The sequence below is a fragment of the Oncorhynchus keta genome, chromosome 24, assembly GCF_023373465.1.
Source record: "Oncorhynchus keta strain PuntledgeMale-10-30-2019 chromosome 24, Oket_V2, whole genome shotgun sequence".
NCBI classification, from domain to species: Eukaryota; Metazoa; Chordata; class Actinopteri; order Salmoniformes; family Salmonidae; genus Oncorhynchus; species Oncorhynchus keta.
The window spans coordinates 45,283,219-45,301,250 of NC_068444.1; the positions used below are offsets into that span (position 1 = coordinate 45,283,219).

The 18,032-nt window shown below is 39.7% G+C and overlaps 2 protein-coding genes across 3 annotated transcripts in view; one reads left to right on the plus strand and one right to left on the minus strand.

Moving 5' to 3' along the window:
* Positions 1–9,066, plus strand: part of LOC118357608 (histone acetyltransferase KAT7-like) — a 29,450-nt gene extending 20,384 nt beyond the window's left edge. For both annotated transcript variants that reach the window (XM_035734896.2, XM_052478386.1), the window contains exons 11-14: positions 1,810–1,903; positions 4,534–4,680; positions 5,448–5,554; positions 7,861–9,066. In XM_035734896.2, the coding sequence (XP_035590789.1) occupies positions 1,810–1,903; positions 4,534–4,680; positions 5,448–5,554; positions 7,861–7,962 (450 nt within the window). In that variant the 3' untranslated portion in view covers positions 7,963–9,066. The remainder of the gene's footprint in view (positions 1–1,809; positions 1,904–4,533; positions 4,681–5,447; positions 5,555–7,860) is intronic.
* Positions 8,615–10,117, minus strand: LOC118357768 (protachykinin-1-like). The gene is made up of 6 exons (XM_035735123.2): positions 9,851–10,117; positions 9,605–9,695; positions 9,377–9,412; positions 9,089–9,142; positions 8,843–8,917; positions 8,615–8,658 (listed from the first exon to the last, which is right to left on the minus strand). The coding sequence occupies exons 1-6, from the start codon at positions 9,962–9,964 to the stop codon at positions 8,615–8,617; spliced, it is 414 nt and encodes a 137-aa protein (XP_035591016.1). The 5' UTR covers positions 9,965–10,117.
* Positions 10,118–18,032: the final 7,915 nt, after the last annotated feature.

Consider the following 18,032-nt stretch of genomic DNA (forward strand, 5'->3'; position numbering starts at 1 on the left):
TCTGTAAATAAATTAACCACAGACTTTCAGCATGCTTATAGAGAAGGGCACTCAACATGTACTACACTGACACAAATGACTGATGATTGGTTGAAAGAAATTGATTGTGGGAGCTGTACTGTTAGATTTCAGTGCAGCCTTTGGTATTATTGACTATAACCTGTGTTGAGAACTTATGTTTTATGGCTATTCAACATCAGCTCTAAATGCACGGTACGGCAAGCTATCTAATATAACTCAGAGGGTTTTCTTTAATGGAAGCTTCACAAATGTCAAACATGTAAAGTGTGGTGTACTGCAGGGCAGCTCTCTAGGCCCTCTACTATTTTCTAGTTTTACCAATGACCTGCCACTGGCATTGAACAAAGCATGTGTGTCCATGTATGCTGATGATTCAACTGTATATGCATCAGCAACCACAGCTAATGAAGTCACTGAAACCCTTAGCAAAGAGTTGCAGTCAGTTTTGGAATGGGTGACCAGTAACATCTCTAAAACTAAGAGCATTGTATTTGGTACAAATCATTCCCTAAGTTCTAGACCTCACCTGAATCCAGTAATTAATGGTGTGGCTGTTGAACAAGTTGAGGAGACTAAATTACTTGGTGTTTCCTTGGATTGTAAACTGTCATAGTGAAAACATATAGAGTCAATGGTTGTGAAGATGGGGGAGAGGTCTGTCTGTAATAAATAGATGCTCTGCTTTTTTGACACCACACTCCACAAAGCAAGTCCTGCGGGTTCTAGTTTTATTATTATTATTGTCCAGTCATATGGTCAACTGCTGCAAAGAAAGACCTAGTTAAGCTGCAGCTGGACCAGAACAGTGCGGCACGTCTTGCTCTTCATTGTAATCAGAGGGCTAATATGAATACTATGCATGCCAGTCTCTCTTGGCTAAGAGGAGGAAAGACTGACTGCATCACTTCTTGTTTTTCTTTCAATAAGAAACATTGTGTTGGAACTTCCAAATTGTTTGCATAGTCAACTTACACACAGCACTGACACACACTTACCCCACCAGACATGCCACCAGGGGTCTTTTCACACTCCCCTGGTCCAGAACAAGTTCATGGAAATGTACAGTATTATACAGAGCCATGAGTGCATGGAACTCCCTTCTGTCACATATAGCGCAAGTGAACAGCAAACCTGGTTTCAAAAAACAAATAAAGCAACACCTCACTGCACAACGCCTCTGCCCCATGTGACTGGTTGTGTGTATGCACTGACATGTGACCTACTGGTTGTGTGTATGTACTGACATGTGACCTACTGGTTGTGTGTATGTACTGACATGTGACCTACTGGTTGTGTGTATGTACTGACATGTGACCTACTTGTTGTATGTACTGAAATGTGACCTACTTGTTGTGTGTATGTACTGACATGCATGTGGAACTGATAGATACACACACACTACATGGTCATGTTTTTAAATGTATGTCAATTGTAAAGTCTTCTGTCGGTAATGTTTTTTACGTTATGTGTCAGGGGGCTAGGGTCAGTTTGTTATATCTGGACTTCTCCTGCTCCTATTCGGTGTCCTGTGTGAATCTAAGTACCCCAGTGTCCCAGACTACCTGACATGAGGACTCCTTGCTGTCCCCAGTCCACCTGGCCATGCTCCTGCTCCAGTTTCAACTGTTCTGCCTACTATTAGACTAGTTTTTGGATCCCGATAAATCTTTCTCCCATGACGTGTTGATACGGTTTATGCTAGAGCTTTATTGTTTTTTTATTACGAAGTCTCTGTCATTACTTTAGTTTTAAAGATGTGACTCATACACATATTCTCTGTTCTTACAGGAAAAGAACTCTTTCCTCAACTACAACGTCTCTTGCATCCTGACCATGCCCCAGTACATGAGACAGGGCTATGGGAAGATGCTGATTGACTTCAGTAAGTCGCTCTAGGCAATTTGTTTTACCTCTGTTCTCTCTTATTAACTACAGCCTGGTGGAATTACTAGATTATTTTATTAAGAATGAAAACAAAGGGTATTGGTGATTTAAATACACAGTCAACACTGAAAGGGCTGACACAAAATTCAACTGCTTCAATATGCCCTGAAAGCAAGCTCTTTGTATTTACATTACGAGGCTATTAGGGCTGGGCAATATGGCCTAAAAGTCAGATATCTATTTTTTTTTTCAAACTTAAGGGTGATTCATGATATAGCTAACAAAAAATATATAATAATAATAATAATCTCAAAATAAGCTTTTTGTACAATTAAAGGTAAAATACACTGCATTTCAATCAGTCAGCAATAATCTAATGAATTCAGGCCTTGTAAAAATTATACATAGGCTAAATATAAGCTTTCCACAATCCATAAGACCCACTAATAATATCGTTATTTGAACAAAATATTTAAACCTGCTTTTTTTGCAATAATTACTTATTTGCTTTCAAGTATGTCTATGAAAATGCTATTTAAAAAACAAAATATATATATATATATATATATATTTTTTTACAAATGTACACCACTACCGTTCAAAGTTTGGGGTCACTTAGAAATGTCCTTGTTTTTGTAATAAAAACATGTTTTTTTGTCCATTAAAATTACATCAAATTGATCAGCAATACAGTGTAGACATTGTTAATATTGTAAATGACTATTGTAGCTGGAAACGGCAGATTTTTTTATGGAATATCTACACAGGCGTACAGAGGCCCATTATCAGCAACCATCACTCTTGTGTTCCAATGGCACTTGGATTAGGTAATCCAAGTTTATAATTTAAAAGGCTAATTGATCATTAGAAAACCCTTTTGCAATTATGTTAGCACAGCTAAAAACTGTTGTTCTGGTTAAAGAAGCAATACAACTGGCCTTATTTAGACTAGTTGAGTATCTGGAGCATCAGCATTTGTGGGTTCGCTTACAGGCTCAAAATGGCCAATAACAAAGCACTTTATTCTGAAACTTGTCAGTCTATTCTTGTTCTGAGAAATGAAGGCTATTCCATGCGAGAAATTACCAAGAAACTGAAGATCTCGTACAATGCTGTGCACTACTCCCTTCACAGAGCAGCGCAAACTGGCACTAACCAGAATAGAAAGAGGAGTGGGAGGCCCCGGTGCACAACTGAGCAAGAGGACACGTACATTAGAGAGTCTAGTTTGAGAAACCGACGCCTCACAAGTCCTCAATAGGCAGGTTCATTAAATAGTACCTGCAAAACACCAGTCTCAATGTCAACAGTGAAGAGGCGACTCTGGGATGCTGGCCTTCTAGCAGTGTTGCAAAGAAAAAGCCATGGAGGATTCGTTGATGAAAGCAAAGTTTTTGAAGGACACACTTATTATTTCAATTAAAAATAATTATTTATAGCCTTGTCAACTTCTTGACTATAATTCCTATTCATTTTGCAACTCATTTCATGTATATTTTCATGGAAAACAAGGACATTTCTAAGTGACTCCGAACTTTTTTGAACGGTCGTATTCATCCCTGAAATTCCCCACTAATAATGACCAACTTCTTGTAGCAGGCATTTTAGAACATTTTGAAGACGGACAGGGTGTGTTCATAACTGTCTATCTTGTTAGTTATCTAATACATCCAAGTTGGCTAGATTTTAAATATAAATGTTAGCGGGCATTACAGGTCTCATAAACACTCTCTCAAGCATGAGCCCACATGCTAGTGAATAGCCAGCTAATCTTTATATTTAAAGTCTAGCCAACTTGGATCTATTAGCTAGCTAACATGGTAGAACAGTTGAACTGCTATGAACACACCCTGTCCGTCTCCAACTGTTTGAACAGCATGCCAGCCTGTCCACTTTGATTGGATGTTGAAATCAAGTAGCCTACTTGGATAAGAAGACGCTTATTTCTCAGAATGAGAATGAGGTGCCAATTCCTTATTTAAATGGGTCTTTTTATGCTCATTTATAAAACAACTAGACAGTTGGCAAAAGTATGTGGCAAAAATGGTTCTATCGGACTGTACGTGGTACAGCAAAGCTTTAGCAGGGTCTGCTCTCCGTACATTACGGGATTGGAGACAAAAAAAAGTTATAGTTAGATAGGTTAAGTTCTCCTCTATTACTGTAAATGTGTGCCTCAATGTGTTTCGGGATCCATGTGATCGATTATGTTGGACCAAACCTCAAATGCAAATAGTGAGTTGAAACTGCTTGTTGTCAGAGAGGAAGAATGGATGTTTCTACTGTGAGTGGCAGCGGCAGGGGCTTGGTGTGTGATTGGCACAGTGCACAAAGCCCAGAAGGAGCAAGAGAGACCAGACTAAAAAGACAACATGAACAAGTGGACATAAACGCTCATGAAAACGTCTCAAACATTCTTGCGATACAGGCTAAAACATAAATGACATTTCATCAAATTCATTTGGTGTATCGCCCAGCTCTAGTAGCTATTGCAGTAGAGTAAAACTACAGTTCATTTTGAGGTTTTGCCTTTCTCCACTGGGTCTCATTGCTATTTTAGTGCAGTCCATCTCATTGTTTATTTGAACTGCTACTGACCACCCTGCCTACCCTATCCCCTTTCTATAGGTTACCTGCTGTCCAAGGTGGAGGAGAAGGTGGGCTCCCCGGAGCGGCCCCTCTCGGACCTGGGCCTCATCAGCTACCGCAGCTACTGGAAGGAGGTGCTGCTGCGCTACATGTACAACTTCCAGGGCAAGGAAATCTCCATCAAAGGTGATAGAGAGGACTTTACATAGAACTGAATTTTTCACACAAAAAATGTGTGTGCTTTAATGCCACGCTTTAATGTGTTATGACTATTTGGAAAGAATGTACAATTAGTTTAGGGTCAAAATGAAGCTGTCAAATGATGTTGCTTGTTCAGGTTACACACATACACACACACACACACTTCACACACACTCGCACACATACATCATCTCCAAAGTGTTCCTTTTCAATTGTTACTATGTTACTATATCCTTCTTATATTTCTTCTGTTACAAACATTATAGTTTGTGCCTGTCCAAATAGGGCAATTTTCCTCTCATAACTCATTTGTCTCTAGGCGCATCCATCTGCTTAACATACACTAAGCACTTTAAACCTGGGAAGACTACCGGTACCCTTGATTTTGCACAGTTTTTAGCAAGTATTTGCTGTAACTTGTGCATATGTAGTATTTATCTGTTTCATGTGGTGGTTGTCATTTGTGTCATGTTGTCTGTAAATGTTGGTGATTTAATGTTGTTAATTATGTGGCTTCAGGTTAGCCTAAATTTCATTTGAACACGTTAGCAGATTTTCTACCAAGCATTTGAATGGTTAGGAATAGCATATTCCTCCACCCATACGTAGAATGTATGCACACATGACTGTAAGTTGCTTTGGATAAAAGCGTCTGCTAAATGGCATATATTATATGAAATGGTACACGCTTGGCAGGATTCTCTTTTTTGAATGAGTGTGTGAAGAGCTGTGTGTTATGTTTGTGTGTTCAGAGATCAGCCAGGAGACAGCCGTGAACCCAGTGGACATTGTCAGCACCCTGCAGTCCCTGCAGATGCTCAAGTACTGGAAGGGAAAGCACCTCGTCTTGAAGAGACAGGTACTGTATGTGTCCCCTTCATGAAGAAGATGTGTGTCATGACCATATCAACATCGGTTAACCCTTTGTACTCAAAATGGGTGACTTGGTCACTGATAAGTGTTTAAATTGGAACGCCGTGGCTGTACAGTAACATACTATAAATTACGTATTGAGTCTCCGCTTTACAACGACATATAGCTTTAAACTGACAAATGTTTTAAATGGGACATGAAAGTGTATTGAAATGACTGTGCACACTTTGAAGAGGTGTGGCCATTTGGAGACACCAGTTAGACCTGTCACTCAAACCTTTGTATTTTTTAAAATTTTTTAATTTCAGTTGAGAACAAGTTCTCATTTACAACTGCGACCTGGCGTATTGTATTTTTTATCTTGTCATGTTGTATCCACCCCAAGTTTTGGCATGAATATTCTTGTTATATTATTGAACTATTTGCACATTTCGTTATCGACAAATGGTTTCAAAAAGTACAGTAAAGGCCAAATGCACATAAAATCAACAGTGTAATGTTTGAATGTGGTTCTGTCTCAGGTGAACTGTCCTCACCTTTGTTCCCATTCAACAGGCACTAGACTAGACACTTAACCTGGGAAGGAGAAGTCCTGTGGACATTTGAGCTATCCTTGGTTTTGCACTTCGGAAAGTATTCAGACCCCTTGACTTTTTCCACATTTTGTTACGTATTCTAAAATTGATTAAATAAAACAATTTTCTTAGCAATCGACACACAATACCCCAACAGGTTTTAGAAATGTTTGCTAATTTGTTCAAAACAAATAAAAAACAGACATAACTTATTTACATAAGTATTGAGACTGAAAATTGATCTCAGGTGCTTCCTGTTTCCATTGATCATCCCAGAGATTTTTCTTCAACTTGGAGTCCACCTGTGGTCAATTCAATTGATTGGACATGATTTGGAAAGGCACACACCTGTCTATATAAGGTCTCACAGTTGACAGTGCATGTCAGAGCAAAAACCAAGCCATGAGGTTGAAGGAATTGTCCGTAGAGCTCCGAGACTGGATTGTGTCGAGACACAGATTTGGGGAAGGGTATCAAAAAATGTCTGCAACGTTGAAGGTTCCCAAGAACACTGGCCTCCATCGTTATTAAATGGAACAAGTTTGGAACCACCAATAATTGTCCTAGAGCAGGCTGCCCGGCCAAACTGAGCAATCGGGGTAGAAGGGCCTTGGTCAGGGAGGTGACCAAGAACCCAATGATCACTCTGTGGAGATGGGAGAACCTTACAGAAGGACAACCATCTGTGTAGCACTCCACCAATCAGGGCTTCATGGTGGAGTGGCCAGACAGAAGCCACTCCTCAGTAAAAAGCACATGACAGCCCGCTTGGAGTTTGCTAAAAGGCACCTAGAGGACTTTTAGACCATGAGAAACAAGATCGAACTCTTTGGCCTGAATGCCAAGCGTCACATCTGGCACCATCCCTATGGTGAAGCAGGGTGGTGACAGCATCATGCTGTGGGGATGTTTTTCAGCAGCAGGGACTGGGAGACTAGTCAGGATCAAGGGAAGATGAACAAAGCAAAGTACAGAGAGATCCTTGATGAAAACCTGCTCCAGAGCGCTCAGAACTTCAGACTGGGGTGAATGTTCACCTTCCAACAGGACAACGACCCTAAGCACACAGCCAAGACAACGCGGGAGTGGCTGAATGTCCTTGAGTGGCCCAGCCAGAGCCTGGACATGAACCCAATCTAACATCTCTGAAGAGACCTGAAAATAGCTGCAGGAACGCTCCCCATCCAACCTGACAGAGCTTGAGAGGATCTGCAGAGAAGAATGGGAGAAACTCTCAAAATCAGGTGTGCCAAGCATGTAGTGTCGTATCCAAGAAGACTCGAGGCTGTAATCGCTGCCAAATGTGCTTCAACAAAGTAAGTAAAGGGTCTGAATACTTATGTAAATGTGATTTTTCATTGTTTATTTGATATATTTTTTAAATAAATTAGCAAAACATTTATGAAAACAGTTTTTGCTTTGTCATTATGGGGTATTGTGTGTCGATTGATGAGGGAAGAAAACAATTTGTCAATTTTAGAAGGCTGTAATGTAACAAGATGTGGGAAAAGTGAAGGGGTCTGAATACTTTCTGAAGTCACTGTATTTGCTGTAGCTTGTGCGTATATAACCCTATCTGTTTTATGTGGTTGTCATCCATGTCATGTTGTCTGGGAATGTGGATGACTTAATGTTGTCTTAGACTCAGTGCTCTTGAATCCGATACAAATTCCTGTAAAAGGCCAATAAATTCTATGAATTGAACTCCCCCTTACAGGATCTGATCGACGAGTGGAAATCCAAGGAGACCAAAAGAGGCAGCAACAACAAAACCATTGACCCCAGTTCGTTAAAATGGACCCCGCCCAAAGGGACATAGGCTAAAATAAACTCTTCTTTCTTCTACCACTCCTGCCAGGACAGGAGTCCTATCATCTATCAATGCCACAGTGTTCTTTCTTCTATCCCTCTATCCACCCTGTATAGCTGCCCTTTACTAGGTTTTTCTTGTCTGGAGGAACTCTCGTCCCCTGTTTTACATTTCGACTCGTATTTATATTTTAGAAATTTGTCGCCATGTCACCATTCAATCAATTCTTGGCTTAAATATTGTTAAACAATGAAAGTTGGAGAATTCTAGTTGACGACTTTTGTTTTAAACGATCCACCTACATCAAGATAAGCTACGAATGTATTTACACCTTGTCGAAGCCTTGTACCGAAAGCTCAGACTAGTGGATCACATAATGAATGTTTTGCTTCTTTGTCCTCATAAAAAAAAAACACATACTTCTGACCTGCTGCAGCATTCCTGGCCTTTTATTCCATTCAACACAGTGGCAGTTGTTTGCAGAGACAAGTGCTTTTTTGGGGGGGGGATAGAATACACAATAATCATCGGCATGAACTTGGATACCTTAAAGACATAGCATTTTTTCTTTAAAAGTATGAGATACTGTTGTTTCTTTTTTTTATGCGTTGATATCAACATTGTATAGATCATGTAAACAATCAAATCTGAATCTTTTTTATTAGCTGTAGTCATACAGGAGTTGGTCCCATGCCTCTTGTGAATCTGCCAAGTGAAGAAGTAGAAATAGTACAGAATACCGGTTAAAATGTTTGGTTTGCATTTAGTCATCATAAATACAGGTTTTACATGTGTATTTAACAGTTTCAAATGTTTTACTGTGCAAACTACATTACAAATGTTAAAGTGCTCTCAGGTTTTAACCATAACATCAATGTAGAAGAAATACCTGGTTGTGTGTGTGATCCTTCGGCGATATCGATCGCAGTGCTTGTAGCATCTGGAATGATTCTTGTGAACGATTCTGCAGCGACAAAAAAGCATTTGTTCATGGCGCACGACTGGAATTGTCGGTACCTGTTTTATTGTTTAGACCTTTTGGTGTTACTTCTCTGTGCTGTGTTTATGTCATTCTTTTTTTGTATTTTTAATAAAAATTACCTTGAGATTTTATATGGAGTTGAATTATTCTTACCCCCATTTGATGCTCTTCTTCCCATAAGTCCAACAAACATCTCCCCTTTATTTCCTGTTGAAGACAAAATCAGGAAAGATTCATTTAAAAAAGGAGATGCATTGTTCAATTTAAAACCCGTTTTAAATCCATGTAATGCAGAAGAATTGCTCATACTGTTGGTCTGCTGACAGGATTTAGACACTGAATAATCTAATAGTGTGTGAACGGTGGACCACAGAGTTCTGTTTAGGCCACCACTATATTCCAAAAAAAGAGTTTGTCATTACTCCAGTGTTCTATACTTACGTCTTCTATTCACTCCAATAGGCTGCGGCTGATCATCTGTAATAAAAGGTACCTGAGTTTAAAGGTATTTGAGTTTAAAAAGACAAGCAATTTGCTTTGCTTATTAATTAGATATAATACATACTGAACATAAATACAGTACACACCATAAAATGTGTATTCTAGTCTACCTTAATCCTGTAATAAGATCCCTTTTACACATTTGCACAGGAAGAACGTTAGTGTTACCTGAGCGTTTGCCCATGAGCCCGTAGAACTGATGGGCTTTAGATCTCTTAATCAGACTAGCCACTTGGCGGGCCAACCTCTTCTCCAGTGGCTCATTGTGGGGAAAAGATTAAAGACAAGATTATTATTTTGTTGTTGTTGGTTAATTTGCCTGATTTCTTTTCTCCACAATTGTGACAATTATTGCGATATGATAACGTGTTTGGTTCAAATCATGAATAGATCAACTATATGAATTTCACTTACCTGCCAGTCTTTGGATACCCAGTGTTCCTTGTCAACACTAAAAGACAATCCCTGACATGTATACACCAGGGAATACAGGGTAACTATTACCAGCTGGAATTTCCAAATATCCATTGAGTGTAATGATACCAGACAAAACTGTGTTCAAATAAGCCTATTTTACTTCAGAAATAAATATTTTAATTAAATAATAATCGTTTGCTGTTGAGTGAGCTCAGAAAATATCTATTTGTTCAGCTGGATAGAGGGCTGTGTCTATTCCTTCTCTGACTGATCCTCCACTGACTGAATATAATGTGCATTTTATACTACAGTACCCCATACAGCCTCATGTCCCCTCCCCCTCAATGCCATCAAATCCCCAAGCTCATACGATTATTACGCAGTATCTAAGAAATATGGAACTTTTTTTACGTCATGCAAATTTCGCATGAAATAGATTTTTGCAAACCTATATGTACATAATTGAGTGTAAAAAAAAATGGTGAGGTAAATGCAACAAGCTGTACTCCAGTTTGATCACTTGGGCTGATGATATGCATAATGCTCTATCTAATTTACAAAACATGTAATTGCACTACTTATCCATGGTTTTAAAAGTTATACCTGGTGCTCAACTCGTTTTCCTTGGGTTTGATTGTATTGGGAACTGTGTTAAAATTGTGTAATTGATTTGCCTCATATTTCCTATAATGCACTGTCTTGAAAGCGCTCTTATCTGATCTGTATGTATGCAATTCACAGTTAAATATTTGCTTTTTAAAAAATAGATTCTGTTATTTCCATGTTTGTCATAACCGGATCTCAATATTTGCCAGAAAAAAACAGCCTCATTTGTGACCTTTTGATCTTTCTCTTTGATGCGAGGGGGCATGAAAGCAGGCACCTGACGTATTTGAACAATGACTTGTTAATAATGCCTTCTATTCCGCAGTCAGGGGTTACCTGTTCACCAATTGACTTAGTGAATCATGCCTGTCTGTAACAGGAGGACAGCCCAATATAGACCTCATAAGGTAAAAAAAAACACGTAAAAAACAAACTAAGTGGATTTGCTACATGGCTGGTTCATGTTTGTGTCTGTCTTGAGAAAGCAGTGTGCACCATGGTATACTATCCTGAGTGATAGGGGGGGGGATATACATCTCTGTGAAATTGCCTCATGTTGGCCGAAGTCAGATGAACAAAGCACCAGAAAATCTGACACTCTCAAATGGGTTCTTCAATTATAAGCCACATTTTAGTGACCTAGAGTACTTCAGGCTTATCTTGAGAGATAGGGCTATAGCAAGCAGATGGTATTTCCTAACAGCACTGAGGGTAGTGTGATACCCAGCTTAGAGAGATGCTCTAGAACCACAATGTCATGCTGTGCTGCAACAGCTGATTTGGTTTATATATATATATATATACACACACAGTGGGGAGAACAAGTATTTGATACACTGCTGATTATGCAGGTTTTCCTACTTACAAAGCATGTAGGGGTCTGTAATTTATATCATAGGTACACTTCAACTGTGAGAGACGGAATCAAAAAAGAAATTCAAATGCAAATTAATTACTTAAAAATCATACAATGTGATTTTCTGGATTTTTGTTTTAGATTCCGTCTCTCACAGTTGAAGTGTACCTATGATAAAAATTACAGACCTGTACATGCTTTGTAAGTAGAAAAACCTGCAAAATAGGCAGTGTATCAAATACTTGTTCTCCCTACTGTGTGTATATATATATATATATATATATATATATATATATATATATATATATATACACACATGACCAGAGGTATGTGGACACCTGCTCGTCGAACATCTCATTCTAAAATCATGGGCATTAATATAAAGTTGGTCCCACCTTTGCTGCAATAACTGCCTCCACCCTTCTAGGAAGGCTTTCCACTATATGTTGTTACATTGCTGCGAGGCCTGGCTCACAGTCGGTGTTCCAATTCATCCCAAAGGTGTTCAGTGGAGTTGAGGTCAGGGATCTGTGCAAGCCAGTCAAGTGATTTCGGCAAACCATTTCTGTATGAACCTCGCTTTATGCACTCGGGCATTGTCATGCTGAAATAGGAAAGGGACTTCTCTAAACTGTTGCCACAAAATTGAAAGCACAAAATCGACTAGTATGTCATTGTATACTGAAGAGTTAAGATTTCCCTTCACTGGAACTAAGGGGCCGAGCCCGAACCATGAAAAACAGCCCCAGACCATTATTTCTCCTACACCAAACTTTACAGTTGGCGCTATGCATTGGGGCAGGTAGTGTTCTCCTGGCATCCGTCAATCCCAGATTCGTCTGTCGGACAGCCAGATGGTGAAGCGTGATAAATCACTCCAGAGAATGCGTTTCCACTGCTCCAGAGACCAATGGCGGCAAGCTTTACACCACTCTAGCCAACGCTTGGCATTGCACATAGTTAGGCTTCTCAGCCATGCAAATCCATTCCATTAAACTTCCAACGAACAGTTGTTGTGCTGACGTTGCTTCCAGAGGCAGTTTGGAACTCGGTAGTGAGTGTTGCAATCAGGGACAGACTATTTTTACACATTCTGTGAGTTGTGGCCTACCACTTTTCAGCTGAGCCGTTGTTGCTCCTAGAAGTTTCCACTTCACAATAACAGCACTTACAGTAGTTGGGGCGGCAGTGTAGCCTAGTGGTTAGAGCGTTGGACTAGTAACCGGAAGGTTGCGAGTTCAAACCCCCGAGCTGATAAGGTACAAATCTGTCGTTCTGCCCCTGAACAGGCAGTTAACCCACTGTTCCCAGGCCGTCATTGAAAATAAGAATATGTTCTTAACTGACTTGCCTGGTTAAATAAAGGTAAAATTTAAAATAAATAAAAAAGACCGGGGCAGCTCTAGCAGGGCAGAAATTTAACAAACTGACCAGTTGGAAAGGTAGCATCCTGTGACAGTGCCACGTTGAAAGTCTTTGAGCTCTTCAGTAAGGCCTTTCTACTGCCAATGTATGGAGAACCCATGGCTGTTTGCTCAATTTTATACACCTGTCAGCAACGGTTGTGGCTGAAATAACAGAATCCACTAATTTGAAGGGGTGTCCAAATACTTTGTATACATATTGTACAGTTGTAGTCAGAAGTTTACTTAGGTTGGAGTCATTAAAACTCATTTTTCAACCGCTCCACACATTTTTTGTTAACAAACTAGTTTTCGGTTAGGACATCTACTTTGTGCATGACACAAGTAATTTTTCCAACAATCGTTTACAGACAGATTATTTCACTGTATCACAATTCCAGCGGGTCAGAAGTTTACATACACTAAGTTGACTGTGCCTTTAAACAGCTTGGAAAATTCCAGAAAATGTTGTCATGGCTTTAGAAGCTTCTGATAGGCTAATTGACATCATTTGAGTCAATTGGAAGTGTACCTGTGGATGTATTTCAAGGCCTACTTTCAAACTCAGTGCCTCTTTGCTTGACATCATGGGAAAATCAAAAGAAATCAGCCAAGACCTCAGAAAAAAATTGTAGATCTCCACAAGTCTGGTTCATCCTTGGGAGTAATTTCCAAACACCTGAAGGTACCACGTTCATCTGTACAAACAATAGTACACAAGTATAAACACCATGGGACCACGCAGCTGTCATACCGCTCAGGAAGGAGACTCGTTCTGTCTCCTAGAGATGAACGTACTTTGGTGCGAAAAGTGCAAATCAATCCCAGACAAGCAAAGGACCTTGCGAAGATGCCTGAGGAAACGGGTACAAAAGTAACTATGTCCACAGTAAAACGAGTCCTATATCGACAACCTGAAAAGCCACTCAGCAAGGATGAAGCCACTGCTCCAAAACCGCCATAAAAACGCCCGACCACGGTTTGCAACTGCACATGTGGACAAAGATCATACTTTTTGGAGAAATGTCCTCTGGTCTGATGAAACTGTGTTAATCTGCAAAATTGTATTATTCGCCTACCTCCTCATGCCTTTTGCACACATTGTATATAGACTGCCCATTTTTTTTCTACTGTGTTATTGACTTGCAAATTGTTTACTCCATGTGTAACTCTGTGTTGTCTGTTCACACTGCTATGCTTTATCTTGGCCAGGTCGCAGTTGCAAATGAGAACTTGTTCTCAACTAGCCTACCTGGTTAAATAAAGGTGAAATAAAATAAAAATAAAAATAAAATAAAAACTGTTTGGTCATAATGACCATTGTTATGTTTGAAGGAAAAAGGGGGAGGCTTGCAAATCAAAGAACACCATCCCAACCGTGAAGCACGGGGGTGGCAGCATCATGTTGTGGGGGTGCTTTGCTGCAGGAGGGACTGGTGCACTTCACAAAATAGATGGCTACATGAGACTGGAAAATTATGTGGATATATTGAAGCAACATCTCAAGACAGTCAGGAAGTTAAAGCTTGGTTGCAAAATGGCTTAAGGACAACAAAGTCAAGGTATTTGAGTGGTCATCACAAAGCCCTGACCTCAATCCTAAAGAAAATTTGTGGACAGAACTGAAAAAGCGTGTGCGAGCAAGGAGGCCTACAAGCCTGACTCAGTTACACCAGCTCTGTCAGGAGGAAGGGGACAAAATTGACCTAATTTATTGTGGGAAGCTTGTGGAAGGCTACCCGAAACGTTCGACCCAATTTAAACAATTTAAAGGCAATGTTACCAAATACTAATTGAGTGTATGTTAACTTCTAACCCACTGGGAATGTGATAAATGAAATAAAAGATTAAGTAAATCATTCTCTCTACTATTATTCTGACATTTCACATTCCTAAAATAAAGTGGTGATCCTAACTGACCTAAAACGGAACTTTTACTCAGATTAAATGTCAGGAATTGTGAAAAACAGTAACAGTATATGTAGGTGTTTATTTTTATATATAAGTGACACAAAGTGACTAAATGTTTTGCAAAGGCCATCCATTTATCTCTAGAGGTTAATTATGGTGTAATGGAGCCTTTTATATGATATTTGGTTAGTCCCTATAAAATGCTTGCTTTTTTACTTCAATCATATAACCTTTTATTATGAGCAGTATATTTCTTCCAGCATAATCTGGACATAAAAAGTATTCGAGGAGCAATTACTTGTCAATTGGGTGTTCTAAGGACATCCTCTTGAAATCTGGGTGACACACACATCAAATGCTTTGAACTCTGCACAGGTGCTCCACAAAGCAAGATAAACATATGGCAATTTGAGCCGAAAGGCAATTACACCAGAACAGCCCTTGTGTCGTGTGCCCACAGACTAAAAGACGGCTGACGTTGAGTGGCGAATCAAAAGGAATCAGACGTCCTTCATTTGCATGTGAAATGGCTTCATACAATGGGCTCCTTATAATGACTACACCAATATTTTTTCCATGTTACACAGCATAAACCAGGGACAGTTGAACAACCCAAGCCCAAGAGGACAGCCTGCCACTGGGCTTTTTTTGTTGTTGTCTTGACATGGATCGCTGCATCACTTCTGTCCATTGCTTTTGAAGACATTGTATCATTACAATTTTTGAAAGTCAATAAAATGTCAACATGGTAATTGGCCATTTGCTGCGTTGTCTCAGTGTCATAGTATTTGCATGTCATCGCATCAAGCAGTAGGGGGCTGACATTTTCCAACAGGTGCAACACTGTGCAGTACTCTATGAGCATGGCCACAGCATGTCCAGAGTCCAGTCGTGTCCCTACAAGAACCATGTTCAAAATGTCCTGAATACACAGCTGTCCAACAGAAATTCAATGGGAGAATGGAATCTCACTCTATTCATAGCTGCAAAACATGTCAATGAATACGGATGGATTCAGGGCTATTGAGGATGACTCTAGAGAAATGACCTGATTTCAAGTAGAATGTATTTCCTTTGGACCTCTTGAACCCAGTTACATAGCTGCAATAATGTTATTTTTTTGCCTTAGATTACTTTCTTGGTAGTCTGCAACTTGCCCAAGACTAGAAAAAAGCTTCATATGCTTGAAATGTGGGAGTATTCTACAGTACCTGTTTTGATATGCAGGTAGCCTAGTGATTAGAGCATTGGGCCAGGTACTGAATGGTTGTGAGATCAAATCCCAGAGCTGACAAGGTAAAAATCTGTCGTTCTGCCCCTGAACAAGGCCGTCATTGAAAATAAGAATTTGTTCTTAACTGACTTGCCTAGTGAAATAAAGGTTCAAAAAATATGAAGTATCTCTGCACTGACCAAGTACAGGAGGAATAGTCTGTGCTCTCATGGAATTAGTTATCTTTCCAATAAGATTGGTTTTGTACCTGATTGGTTGCGTCATTCACGAGACATGCAACATTTATTTGTATCCGGTAATGGCCTCCTGAGTCCTCTGGAGGTAGGCAAACATCAAATTTGAGCCCACTTTGCAGTAATGTGACTTGTGCATTCCTCACTTCAATTTAACTCTTTTTTTTATTTGAATGATGTTGGGGTTGTACACTCAATTATTACTTTGAGGATTTAATTTTAACCAATCAATGGAATAGTCCCAGAAGGGCACACTCTGCCCACCCTGCACGCTGGTTGCCAAGGTCTGATCGACTAAACCTGTACTTACATCTAGATGACACTAGAAGGCGCACTATACATTCACTAAAGCAGAGGCCTTAAAGATGCTATATGTTATCAGATGGCCACAGATAGTAAAATATTGCGAGTTAAATCAGGCCTGCTGTCGTCACCATAACATTGTCTGATAAGAGTTGCTTTAATGTCCCCTAAGGCACACCGCATTTATTCCTCTTTGATTATCTACACATAATTAGTCCATTCATGGAACTAAGTGGGTATGGCTTAGTGGAAAATACGAGGTGACCAGAGGAGATTTGAACGGTTTCTTTGAGAAATGTGTCAGTATAATATTTGAAAACGGTATGATATACAGTAGCGAGAATATGCAATGCCTGGCCGTCATAACTGCTTTTGTGTAGTTCAAGAGTAGGCTACAACTTTTTAAATGTTTATTTAATGTTAGGTTGTTAACAAGTACAAATCTAAACATTATTCAACTAGGAAACACACTTGTATGTTTCGTTTTAAAATGCCACACAGGATTAAAACCTATCTAATTGGCTGTTTTGGAAGGTAGCCTTCTGTTCAGAAGGCCTGATATTATTCAAGAGGTCTTGGATAAAGTTCCTGTTCTAGTAGCGCTAAATTAGTAGCGAGCTGTAGACAGAAGCTCTGAGGGATTTCCAGTCTGACTCAAAACTAAGACGATCGTAGACCAATACATTTTTGTATACCAGACTGCATTGGGACTGTAAATTGGCCTTAAGCAAAGATATATGATTAGTTTATTCCCCCTAAATCGTAACCTTAACAGTTAGAGCTGAGAATGGCAAACTGATCTTGGATCACAAACGCACCAGTTGAATCTGCACTATAGATATACACTCCGTATACAAAATATTAAGAACACGTGTTCGTTCTTGCCATAGACTGACCAAGTGAATCCAGGTGAAAGTGATGATCCTTTATTGATGCCTCTTGTTCAACTCAATACTTGTTCTTAATGTTTTGTACACTCAGTGTATATTACTCCATACCACCTTTATTGCACAACATTTTGACCGAAGCCTATCTTAGTCATCACGACAAACTGTTGATCTGATTGATACAATAACGTCCCACTGCCTTTCACCTTTGGATTCTATCAGGTCTTCTATGAGTAGTGGGTTTGGAGTCAGGCGCAGAGGGTAAAGGACAATCGTATTTATTCCGGTACAAAACGGTCACGCCAAAAACACTAGACGCATAAAACTGACCGGCCCAAAAACAGGACCCAAACAGTCCGGAGAAAATAAAATACAAACGCACATCCACAAACTAACAGAGGAACAAGCCCGCGGGCATAACCGGATTAAATAGCCCTAACCAAAACCCAAACAAGAAACAGGTGTAACCAATAAAACAAAATTAACAGAAAAGGAAAAGGGGATCGCTGGCAGCAAGTAGACCGGTTACGAAACCAGCTGAGCGCCGCCTAAACAGGAAGAGGAGCCACCATCGCTGTGGGAATCGTGACAGATTCTTTATGCAGAAAGGTTTTCACTGTTATTTTTGGTGTACTCAATGTATATGTATGTGAATGGTGTAAATAGACAGTATGGACAGTATATGAATAGAAAAGGTGGTCCTTCTGTAGCTCAGTTGGTAGAGCATGGCGCTTGTAACGCCAGGG

What these genes read in the sequence shown, in the direction of transcription:
- LOC118357768 (XM_035735123.2), bottom strand. Translation starts at nt 9,964, where the DNA reads ATGGATATTTGGAAATTCCAGCTGGTAATAGTTACCCTGTATTCCCTG. An exon ending in GCTCATGGGCAAACGCTCAG is followed by an intron (nt 9,413 to 9,604) that starts GTAACACTAACG and finishes CTTTTATTACAG; the next exon opens with ATGATCAGCCGCAGCCTATT. An exon ending in TATTGGAGTGAATAGAAGAC is followed by an intron (nt 9,143 to 9,376) that starts GTAAGTATAGAA and finishes TGTCTTCAACAG; the next exon opens with GAAATAAAGGGGAGATGTTT.